The sequence below is a fragment of the Podarcis cretensis genome, assembly GCF_951804945.1.
Source record: "Podarcis cretensis genome assembly, chromosome: 8".
Lineage (NCBI taxonomy): Eukaryota > Metazoa > Chordata > Lepidosauria > Squamata > Lacertidae > Podarcis > Podarcis cretensis.
The window spans coordinates 2,420,579-2,432,953 of NC_137177.1; the positions used below are offsets into that span (position 1 = coordinate 2,420,579).

At 49.5% G+C, this 12,375-nt stretch overlaps 1 protein-coding gene and 1 long non-coding RNA gene across 3 annotated transcripts in view; one reads left to right on the plus strand and one right to left on the minus strand.

The window, feature by feature from the left end:
• LOC307221429 overlaps positions 1 to 12,375 on the plus strand; it is a 295,540-nt gene that overhangs the window by 170,834 nt on the left and 112,331 nt on the right. The window lies entirely within an intron of this gene.
• SAMD4B (sterile alpha motif domain containing 4B) overlaps positions 1 to 12,375 on the minus strand; it is a 37,603-nt gene that overhangs the window by 3,767 nt on the left and 21,461 nt on the right. For both annotated transcript variants that reach the window (XM_079985448.1, XM_079985447.1), the window contains exons 6-11: positions 11,935 to 12,021; positions 10,629 to 10,944; positions 8,754 to 8,839; positions 8,541 to 8,659; positions 2,784 to 2,982; positions 774 to 897 (exon numbers count right to left, since the gene is read on the minus strand). In XM_079985448.1, coding sequence (XP_079841574.1) covers positions 774 to 897; positions 2,784 to 2,982; positions 8,541 to 8,659; positions 8,754 to 8,839; positions 10,629 to 10,944; positions 11,935 to 12,021 — 931 coding nt within the window. The remainder of the gene's footprint in view (positions 1 to 773; positions 898 to 2,783; positions 2,983 to 8,540; positions 8,660 to 8,753; positions 8,840 to 10,628; positions 10,945 to 11,934; positions 12,022 to 12,375) is intronic.

Sequence of the window (12,375 nt, forward strand, 5' to 3'; positions counted from 1 at the left end):
CTGGAGGGGGGAAACGAAATCGCAGGCGGTCACTGCCCATTCTGACCCAGGTTCACAGAATCAAAGAGACGTAGAGCTGGAAGGGACCACGAGGGTCATCTACCCAACCCCCGGCAACGCAGGGCTCTTTTGCCCAACGCGGGGCTTGAACACACAACCCTGTGATTAAGAGTCTCACGCTCGACCCCGACTCAGGTATCCAGTCTTGTATGCTTGGTCAGTGGGAAAGTCAGTGGGCAAGGACAGTGCTCCCCCTTGCCTCCAAGGGGGGTCAGCAAACTTTTTCAGCAGGGGGCTGGACTTTATTTTGAAAAAGAAAATGAACGAATTCCTGCCCCATAAATAACCCACAAATGCATTTTAAAGAAAAGCACACATTCTACTCATGTAAAAACACCAGGCAGGCCCCACAAATAACCCAGAGATGCATTTTAAATAAAAGCACACATTCTACTCATGTAAAAACACACTGATTCCTGGACCGTCGGCAGGCTGGATTCAGAAGGCGATTGGGCTGGATCTGGCCCCCAGGCCTGAGTTTAACCTACCCATAGTTTAAGTCCTGCAGTGAGATCTTGCAGCAGCTGCTCTATGAGCCGCCGGTAGTTACCCAGAAGCAAGAGAAAAGCAGTCTGCATATGCCCAGTGGCACTCATTGCCTGTGTTCCAGCGCTGTGCCTGTTTTGTTTGTGGCTAAATTTTTCTGAGAAGAACCAAATGGCCAAGCAAATGCCCCTTTCCTGACACTGAAGGCAAGAATCTGGCTGACTCACCCTGTGGGAACATGAGGATGGCCTGGGGGGATGTGTGGACGGGGAGCGAATGGGTCCGCTGGACAGAACTGCGATTCTGGCCCGGCATGCTGTTGCTGCCCCCAGGGTTGGCAAACCACAGGTTCTTGGAGGGGAAAAGAGAATTTGATTTAAACAGGGGGGCAAACCGGAGAAACAAAACACACACACACAAACACCAAAAACCACACCTCCCAGTAGGTGAGTTACTGCCATGGAGCCGAGGGAGAGGGGTGAAATCTGGCATGTCCCAAATAAAGTCTCGCCTGCAGGTTTCTGTCTGGGGCACCTGCCTGGTCACTGCGAGACCAGGGTGCTGACCCGGCTGGGCACTTCTTCTGAACTGGCCACAGTGATCCACGCGACGGTCACCTCCAGGCTTGATTATTGTAACTCGCTCTACGCGGGGCTGCCCTTGAAGCTGACCCAGAAACTCCACCGGGTGCAGAATGCCGTGAGGAGGTTCCTTACAGGGTCCTCGGCACGGGTTCTCATTCACCCAGTCCTTTACCAACTGCACTGGCTCCCAGTGGAGTACAGGGTCAGGTTCAAGGTGCTGGTTTTGACCTTTAAAGCCCTATACGGCCTAGGACCCATGTACCTAAGGGACCGCCTCTCCTGGTATGCCCCGTGGAGGACCTTAAGGTACACAAATGACAATATTTTGGATGTCCCAAGTTGCAAGGTGGTTAGATCGGTCTCAACTAGGGCCAGGGCTTTTCAGTAGTGGCCCTGACTTGGTGGAACGCTCTGTCACAAGAGACCAGGGCCCTGCGAGACTTGACATCTTTCCGCAGGGCCTGCGAGACAGAGCTGTTCCGCCTGGCCTTTGGTTTGGACTCAGTCTGACCCTTATGTTTCCCTCCCCTTAGGGTTTTGATCTATGGGCTAATATTAAAATGAGGCTGCATTTTAAATTGTATTTTTAACCTGTACTTTAATTTTTTTTGGTCCCTCCCCCCCCCCCCAATTATGTTTTCATTGTAATTTTACTGGTGTTAGCCGCCCTGAGGGCAGGGGAGGGCAGGGTATAAATAAAATTTATTATTATTATTATTATTATTACTACTACTATTAGAAACTGCCATCTGCATGGAATATGCAGTGATGCTAATACGGGGGCTGCTCCATTTCCCTCGTCTCTAAAACACAGCCTGGTGCCCTCTAGGTGTCTGGGGCTACAGCTGCCGCCTGCGGGGCCACAGACAGGAAGGAGGCGAGTTGTAGTCCAAAAGACCTGGAGGGCACTTGGCTGGCTACCCCTGCGACAGGCTGCCAGCCAAGCCCCTGGGGTTGCACCGGAGTACAACACAGTCGAGACTTTCCTTCCACAAACATCTTTTTCGCAAGTTGCTGTCAGCAAAAGGCAACTCCATGCCTTTTGCTCACTGCTTATGTCCCTGTAAGATTATTTCCACAACAGAGCACGTTGAATGTCCCTGGTAAGAAATCCTGTTTTCAAAACACACCAAGCGGCACAAGTAAGGCGGCTTAGAATGCCCCCTTCTGAAGGAGCCCTTTTGGGTTGATGGAGAGGGGGCCAGGCTGCCTTTCAGAGGCATCCTGTTACCTTACGTAAAGGTAAAGGGCCCCCTGACCGTTAGGTCCAGTCGCGGACGACTCTGGGGTTGCGGCACTCATCTCGCTTTAGTGGCCGAGGGAGCCGGCATACAGCTTCCAGGTCATGTGGCCAGCAGGACTAAGCCGCTTCTGGCGAACCAGAGCAGCGCACAGAAATGCCGTTTACCTTCCCGCTGGAGTGGTACCTATTTATCTACTTGCACTCTGACGTGCTTTCGAACTGCTAGGTTGGCAGGAGCAGGGACCAAGCAACGGGAGCTCACCCTGTCATTGCGGGGATTCGAACCGCCGACCTTCTGATCGGCAAGCCCTAGGCTCTGTGCTTTAACCCACAGCGCCACCGCGTCCCTTCCTGTTACCTTAGCGCAGGGCTATAAAGGGAACCCTCCCTCCCTCCCATCCCTTTCTTACCTGCCGCCCTTGGCTCCCAAGGTTCGGGCTGGTGAGGGCATGCCGCGGGGAGACTCCGCCGATCCCCACAGGGCTCAGGATCCCCAGGCGGCTGGGAGGAATGGCGCGGGGGGGCATCTGGAACTGCCGCTGTCCTCGGCGGGCCACCCCCACCCCCACAGATCCAGCTATGGGGAGAGAATTGGAACCAAAGGCCCATCTAGAAGAGTACCAAAGCGGGGGGTGGGGGAAAGAGAGAGAGAGAAGTCAGTACCATCACTTGGGAATACAGGTAGAATTTCACAATAAGGCTGCTGTGACCCAAACCCAGGCCACAGGCTGGCCACCGTTACCTTAGCTCTAGTGGTCCCCAAATGTTTTCTGGCCACTAGCCCCCTTGGTTCCAGAAAATCATCCCGAGTGCCCCCTACCCCACCCTAGAAAGAGCATCATTCAGAATAGCGGTTCACATGACCCACTGATAACAACACAGTAAAATTCAAAAAGCAAACAATTAATTGCACATTTATTCAATACAGTGGTACCTCGGGTTAAGAACATAATTCGTTCCGGAGGTCCATTCTTAACCTGAAACTGTTCTTAACCTGAAGCACCACTTTAGCTAATGGGGCCTCCTGCTGCTGCCGCGTGATTTCTGCTCTCATCCTGAAGCAAAGTTCTTAACCCGAGGTACTATTTCTGGGTTAGCGGAGTCTGTAACCTGAAGCGTCTGTAACCCGAGGTACCACTGTACCTGATTCAAACCATTTAGTTTAAGTAATTCAACAAAGCTGATGAACCCGATCCAGTGATTAAAAACTTCAAATCTGATAGCCATTTGCACCCCCAGTGCCTCCCTGCCTTGCAGGCCTAAGATGGCAGGGCCCGGACTGACTCCAGCTACAAAAGCTGAGGCTGCTGAACAGACTCTTTCGGGTTTGGTTTTTCATTGGTGAGCCAGTTTGCTGCTGTTTTTGATATTTATTTTTTTTGTATCTGTATTTCAAACCCAGTAGTGATGTATGGAAGCGAGAGCTGGACCATAAAGAAGGCAGATCGCCGAAGAATTGATTCCTTTGAATTATGGTGCTGGAGGAGACTCTTGAGAGTCCCATGGACTGCAAGAAGAACAAACCGATCCATTCTGAAGGAAATCAGCCCTGAGTGCTCACTGGAAGGACAGATCCTGAAGCTGAGGCTCCAAGACTTTGGCCACCTCGGGAGAAGAGAAGACTCCCTGGAAAAGACCCTGATGTTGGGAAAGATGGAGGGCACAAGGAGAAGGGGACGACAGAGGACGAGATGGTTGGACAGTGTCTTCGAAGCTACAAACATGAGTCTGACCAAACTGCGGGAGGCAGTGGAAGACAGGAGGGCCTGGCGTGCTCTGGTCCAGGGGGTCACGAAGAGTCGGACACGACTAAACGACTAAACAACAACATTTCAAACCTTACTACGAATTACGTGGAAATTGTTTCCCATTTGGTTGTATACTTTTTGAGGTTTCGTTCATGGTTTAGGAGCGCTATCGCCAGGTTTGCAATTATGTAAATCTTGTTGATGCTGTAAGCTGCCTTGAGCGCGGTTTTGTCTAAGGAAAGGCGGCATACAAAGAAAATTATGTATGGATGTACCACCCACTTTGAGAACCACTGCTGTAGTATAAAGCAGCCCTGGGCACCCTGGCGAAGGGACATAGCTCAGAGGTAGAGCATCTGCCTTGCATACAGAAGGACTTGGGTTCAATCCCTGGCAACCTCTTCTGGTAGGCCTGGGATTAAAATAAAATAATTCATTATTTATTATTTATACCCCGCCCATCTGGCTGGGTTTCCCCAGCCACTCTGGGCTGCTTCCAACAGAATATTAAAAACACGATAAAACACCAAACATTAAAAACTTCCCTAAATAGGGCTGCCTTCAAATGTCCTCTAAAAGTCAGATAGTAGTTTATCGCTTCAACATCTGCTGGAAGGGCATTCCACAAGGCGGGCGCCACTACCGAGAAGGCCCTCTGCCTGGTTCCCTGTAGCTTTGCTTCTCGCAATGAGGGAACTGCCAGAAGGCCCTTGGAGCTGGACCTCAGTGTCTGGGAGGCTGAACGATGGAGATGGAGACGCTCCTTCAGGTATAATGGGTCTTTGAGGCCATTTAGGGGTTTAACAGGTCAGCACCAACACTTTGAATTGTGTTCAGAAACGCCCTGGGAGCCAATGTAGGTCTTTCAAGACCGGTGTTATGTGGTCTCGGCGGCCGCTCCCAGTCACCAGTCTAGCTGCCACATTCTGGATTACAGTGGTGCCTCGCAAGACGAAATTAATTCGTTCCGCGAGTTGCTTCGTCTTGCGATTTTTTTGTCTTGCGGAGCGCGGATTCCCCGGGTATTAACGGCTTTAAGAAAAAGGAAGCAAACCTGCAAGACGTTTTCGTCTTGCGAAGCAAGCCCATAGGGAAATTCGTCTTGCAAAGCAACTCAAGAAACAAAAAACCCTTTCGTCTTGCGCGTTTTTCGTCTAGCGAGGCATTCGTCTTGCGGGGCACCACTGTAGTTGTAGTTTCCGAGTCACCTTCAAAGGTAGCCCCATGTAGAGCACATTGCAGTAGTCCAAGCGGGAGATAACTAGAGCATGCACCACTCTGGCCAGACAGACTGGGAGAGACTCCCTTGCCTGAAACCCTGCAGAACCACTGCCAGTCAGTAAGGACAATACTGAGTTCAATGGACCAATGGTCTGACTCAGTTGTTGTCGTTTAGTGGTGTCCGCCTCTTCGTGACCCCCTGGACCAGAGCACACCAGGCACTCCTGTCTTCCGCTGCTTCCCACAGTTTGGTCCAACTCATGCTGGTAGCTTCGAGAACACTGTCCCACCATCTCGTCCTCTGTCGTCCCCTTCTCCTTGTGCCCTCCATCTTTCCCAACATCAGGGTCTTTTCCAGGGAGTCTTCTCTTCTCACGAGGTGGCCAAAGTCTTGGAGCCTCAGCTTCAGGATCTGTCCTGACTCAGTACAAGGCCACTTTCTTTGCTCCTCTGCTTCAACAGGCTCTCATAGTTGGGTGTGAAGAAGCACTTGTGTGGCCTGAAGAAGCCGTCTTGAATGTCCGTCTGGCTGCTATCCTCCCACAGGTCACTATGTCTCACCTGGATGGAGCTGAACGTATCTCAGGGGCCCACACCACCTGACAGGGAAGGGGCGGTGGAGTTCTGCTGCTGGAGTCTGACTTGAGCACAGAAACCTTCTCAAAAGGGGGAGCCTGGTGTGCCCGAGGTCTTCTCGCTGGCACAAAGGCTTCCTTTGGTTTGGACTCAGTCTGACCCTTCTGTTTCCCTCCCCTTGCAGTTTTGATTTATGGGCTACTTTTAAAATGAGGCTGCAATTTAAATTGCATTTTAACCTGTATTTTAAAGTGGTTTTTTCTATTATGTTTTTATTGTAATTTTACTGGTGTTAGCCGCCCTGAGCCGGGGAGGGCTGGGTATAAATAAAATTTTTCATTATTATTATTATTACTACTATTATTATTATTATTTTCCCCACTCCTCACACAGACCAGACACACACAACCCACGCAAAAGGTAAACCGCATTCCCAAAAGACGAGCAGGCCCCAGGAGGCAGCAGAAAGCAAGCCCACGCAAACCACTCTCCTGTGTTTTGAATAGGGTTGTCAACTGATCAATGGCTTTGATCAAAACTGTTAAAGAGCCAGGCAGTTCAGATTTACATATTGCCAACTCCACAACAGGGGATTGCTTTCATAGGATGCTGACTTAAGCGACGACAGTTTCCCTTAAGCATGAAAGGAATAATTTGATGAGATGTTGCCCCTCCTTTTCATGCAAGGTGGAAAGTCATTTGTATTGCTTCAGAGAATTCATTAAGCCACAATGCCCCAACCCTTTTAAGCGTTCCCGAACTTAGGCAGCTGCTTCCAAGACAGCTCTGACAGTGTTGTGGCTCTATTTTCATCAGCAAGCGAGAGAAAGGCATGTTTTGTCATAATAGCAGTTAGTACCTCAGCTGCTTGCAAGGCACTAAAGGAAAGTGTTGCTCTTCTGAGCAGAAGTATTTGCTTGCAAGCTGCTTTGTGTTGCCTTTGGCAAGAAAGAGCAACCAATAAATTTAATAAATAGTAATATAATAACAATGCTTTTGAATTCTGGTGATAATTATGGTGATTTGAATTAATAATAAAGATGCTTTTGAATTCTGGTGCTGGAGGAGACTCTAGAGAGTCCCATGGACTGCAAGAAGATCAAACCTCTCCATTCTGAAGGAAATCAGCCCTGAGTGCTCACTGGAAGGACAGATCCTGAAGCCGAGGCTCCAAGACTTTGGCCACCTCAGGAGAAGAGAAGACTGCCTGGAAAAGACCCTGATGTTGGGAAAGATGGAGGGCACAAGGAGAAGCGGACGACAGAAGACGAGATGGTTGGACAGTGTTCTCGAAGCTACGAACATGAGTTTGACCAAACTGCGGGAGGCAGTGGAAGACAGGAGTGTTGTTTTTATTATTGTTTTTATTATTATTTTATTATTGTTATTGTTTTTATTATTGGTTGTTAGCCGCCCTGAGCCCGGTCTTGGCTGGGGAGGGCGGGCTAGAAATAATGTTGTTGTTGTTGTTGTTGTTGTTGTTGTTGTTGTTGTTATTATTATTATTATTTGCTCTGGTCCATAGGGTCACAAAGAGTCAGACACGATTAAACTCTTAAACGACAACAACAAGATAATAACAACAGCCGCATAAAACCCTAGCTTCCAGCCTTAGAACCCTCTGTGGCAGGAGGCTGCTCTGCCTAACCCAGGACCCTCCTGGCCTAATCCTTCAACATCTTTATCAACTACTTGGATGATGGGCTCAAGGGCATCCTGATCAAATTTGCAGGTGACACCAAACTGGGAGGGGTGGCTAACACCCCAGAGGACAGGATCACACTTCAAAATGACCTTGGCAGATTAGAGAACTGGGCCAAAACAAACAAGATGAATTTTAAGAGGGAGAAATGTAAAGTATTGCACTTGGGCAAAAAAAATGAGAGGCACAAATACAAGATGGGTGACACCTGGCTTGAGAGCAGTACATGTGAAAAGGATCTAGGAGTCTTGGTTGACCACAAACTTGACATGAGCCAACAGTGTGACGCGGCAGCTAAAAAAGCCAATGCAATTCTGGGCTGCATCAATAGGAGTATAGCATCTAGATCAAGGGAAGTAATAGTACCACTGTATTCTGCTCTGGTCAGACCTCACCTGGAGTACTGTGTCCAGTTCTGGGCACCACAGTTCAAGAAGGACACTGACAAACTGGAACGTGTCCAGAGGAGGGCAACCAGAATGGTCAAAGGCCTGGAAACGATGCCTTATGAGGAACGGCTAAGGGAGCTGGGCATGTTTAGCCTGGAGAAGAGGAGGTTAAGGGGTGATATGATAGCCATGTTCAAATATATAAAAGGATGTCACATAGAGGAGGGAGAAAGGTTGTTTTCTGCTGCTCCAGAGAAGCGGACACGGAGCAATGGTTCCAAACTACAAGAAAGAAGATTCCACCTAAACATCAGGAAGAACTTCCTGACAGTAAGAGCTGTTTGACAGTGGAATTTGCTGCCCAGGAGTGTGGTGGAGTCTCCTTCTTTGGAGGTCTTTAAGCAGAGGCTTGACATCCATATGTCAGGAGTGCTCTGATGGTGTTTCCTCCTAGGCAGGGGGTTGGACTCGATGGCCCTTGTGATCTCTTCCAACTCTATGATTCTATGATTCTATGTCCCTTGAACTCACCCTTTCTGCGGACGGTAGCCTTGCATGTCCAGCACGGCCTTCCTGGGAAACGTCCGGAGCAGCTTTAGCACCTGCTGCTTCCAGGACAGGAGCCTCTTCTTCTGCGTCTCTGTGAAAGCCTGGAGGGAGAGCACAGGAGGGCAGGCGTGAGTTGGGATGGGCTGAGCGGGCGGACATGGGGCCCTAACCCTCTCTGGGAAGCCCAACGCCTACCTCGTGCATCAGGCATTTCTCTATCAGCTGAAGGTAGCTGGTGATGTTCTCCTCGTCCGGTCGGGAGACCAGCAACTGCGTACACACTGCAGGGAAAAGTGGAAGAAAGGAACTGAAAATAAAACTGCTGCTGTCGTTACGCCGTTAACACAGATCTATGGGGCAACCACAACTGGAAAACTGTGTGCGGCTGCGGTCGCCTCGCCTCAAAAAGGATACTGCAGTCAGAAAAAGGTTCAGTGATCCACGCGACAGTCACCTCCAGACTGGATTACTGTAACTCACTCTATGTGGGGCTGCCCTTGAGACTGACCCAGAAACTCCAGCAGGTGCAGAATGCCGCGGCAAGGCTACTTACGGGGTCCTTGCCATGGGATCACATTCATCCGGTGCTATACCAGCTGCACTGGCTCCCGGTGGAGTACAGGGTCAGGTTTAAGGTGCTGGTTTTAACCTTTAAAGCCCCATAAGGCCTAGGACTCTCGTACCTACGGGACCGCCTCTCCTGGTATGTCCCACGGAGGGCCTTAAGGTCTGCAAATAATAACACCCTGAAGATCCCAGGCCCCAGGGAGATTAGACTGGCCTCGACCAGAGCCAGGGCTTTTTCGGTCGTGGCCCTGATGTGGTGGAACGCTCTGTCACAAGAGACTAGGGCCCTGAGGGACTTGACATCTTTAATGTGTATAAGACAACCCCAAATTTTGGACATGATTTTCTCAGGGGGGAACTTCATATTATACACAGAAAAGTACGGTATTTTACCCTCTTCTCATAGCTACCATAACCCTTCTATATTTTACAGTGTCTTACATCTATCTTTGGAGATACGCCTCTTCAATTTCTTTCTATCATTCACTGCTGTTAGCTTCCTGCATCCAAATAATAATAATAATAATAATAATAATAATAATAATAATAAATAAATAAATTTATATCCCGCCCTCCCCAGCCGAAGCCGGGCTCAGAGTGGATAACAACGGTAAAGTAATACAGCATTCTATAATCAATTCATTATAAAATCAGTTCAAATCAAATTAATGGCAACCATTGGGCTAGAATTCTGTGAGGATTACCAAAGGAGGGGGTCAGGCTGCGCCCTGACCAAAGGCCTGGTGGAACAGCTCCGTCTTGCAGGCCCTGCGGAAAGATGTCAAGTCCTGCAGGGCCCTAGTCTCTTGTGACAAAGTGTTCCACCAGATCAGAGCCACAGCCGAAAAAGCCCAGGCTCTGGTTGAGGCCAGGCTAACCTCTCTGTGGCCTGGGACCTCCAAGATGTTTTTGTTTAAGACCGTAAGGTCCTCCGTGGGACATACCAGGAGAGGCGGTCCCATAGGTACGAGGGTCCTAGACTGCATAGGGCTTTAAAGGTTAAAACCAGCACCTTGAACCTGATCCTGTACTCCGCCGGGAGCCAGTGCAGCTGGTATAGCACTGGATGAATGTGATCCCACAGCGAGGACCCCGTAAGGAATATCGCCGCGGCATTCTGCACCCGCTGAAGTTTCTAGGTCAGTCTCAAGGGCAGCCCCACATGGAATGAGTTACAATAATCTAGTCTGGAGGTGACCGTCACATGGATCACAGTGGCTAGGTCAGGGCGAGAGAGGTAAGAAGCCCTGCTGCTAAGTTTCAGATCACCCACCCATCGCACAGGTCTTTGGAAACCCGAGTGGTCTGCATGTCCATTTTAACTTTGGGGGCCCTGGGGCAAGAGGTCCTGCAGGCCGACGGACTAAAGCAGTGTTAGCACGGAGACCCGGCCATTTCAAAAGACCAACCCTAAACCTAAGAGGGACTGTGAGGTGTTAAGAGGGTCCACTGGGCGGCGCGAATCCTACCGCGTCAGGCCTGGTGGCAACCCGGAGCCCTCACCTTTGCCCATCACCCGGGTGAACTGCCCTGCAATGTCCCCCTCAGCGATGGGCGCCGCCCCCGACTCCCCGTCGCAAGGGGAGCCTGTCGGGGGCAGGAAGGTGTCGGTGGCCGGGTCCTTGTCCTCGGAGGGGTTGCCGCTCTTGTCCAGACACAGCTTGGTGGCTCCGCGCTGCTCTGCCGACAGCTGCTGCTGCTGCTGGCTCTCCTTGGACGCTGCCATGGCCTGCAGGGCGTGGAAGGCCTTGATGGGGGTGATGATGATCTGCTGCAGCTCCTGGAGGGCGTTCCACAAGTTCCCACCTTCCAAGATGTCCTGGGGGGGGGGTGAGAGAGGGAGGAGGAGGAGAGGAAAAGGAGAACTTGAAGAGGGGAATTTTTCCGCAACTCAAGACTTGGCAGGGGAAATGGAGGAGGAGCGGCTGGAAGCATTAAGGGAAATGAGCTTATGTCGAAGTTAATTTGGATTTTCGTACTTGTGGACTAGAGTACTGTTTAGGGACTTTCGATGGGAAGCATATTGTTTATTAGTGTGTATACATTCATATTGTTAATTGTTTTTTATTGTTTTTAATATGTTTTCATTATTTTTATTATGTAGTTTGTACTTTGACTAATTTTTATTGTGTATTTTGTGCTTTATATATTGTAACTTTATGTTGTGAACAACCCTGAGACCTACCGGTATATACAAATTATTGTTATTATTATTATTAGTGCTTTTTTCTGAAACAAATGTTTAGGAGTGCTCTCATTTTCCTACTCATATTGAAATACTGCCCCCTCAATGAGGCCAAACTTAGATTCACAAAATGTTGAGGGGTACGTGTACCCCTGCGTACCCCGTAAAAAACACTGATGATGGTGATGATGATTATTTAGTTACACTGTTATTCTAAATCAGATTTTGGACGCACCTAGCTCCTATTTTAGACACCCTATCTTTCCCACAGCTTCAGGATACTCAAATGACAATTCTGTTCCATTTAATACAGGAAACTCGCATCCTATGAGGGGGTTACGTTCTGGGGATGCCACATACACAAGGGACCACCCCTTGGAAGCACCCCATAACCACAAGCAAGGCAGAGAGCTATTAGGGGCAGACTCTGTGCAAAAAGAGCTTTTGAGTTCTCCGCCTTCCATGCATTTAAATCTGCATGATTTCAACCATATCAGGTTGAAATCACACGGGTTAAAATGTGCATCAGCTGTGAGTTACTGGTACAGTTAAACTTACGAGACCCTCGGAGGCCCAGCCCTGCCTCTCAGCAGCAAAGTCTCCACCTTCAACTGGCTCTCTTACCTTCTCCAGAGACTTCAGGACGCTCTGCCTCTCCCGCAGCTTCTGGATGCTCAAGGCAATTTTGTGCCTCGCTCCTTTGGTGACGTTCTGGTCAGGGAAAAGAGGGACAGCTGAAATACCCACCAGCAGAGGCAGCTCCCGCCCAGCCCACGGAGGAGGAAGCGTGTTTGAAAATGTGCAGCGGCCCCCCAAGAATGGATGGTCTCAAGCGATATCCGCCTTTACAAAACAGCCACAGAAGCTCTAAGCATGTGTGAAAATAACAGTGTCATGTTGCATAAAAAACTCCTATGCCTCTAAGATTTCCTTTGGGGGTGGCAGTCCTCAAAGTTGTAAGGAAAGGCTTAAAGGCATGCAGATAGTGTTGTGAACCGCCCTGAGACCTGTGGGTATGGGAAGTTATACAAATTTAACAAATAACAGTAATAATAATAATAATAA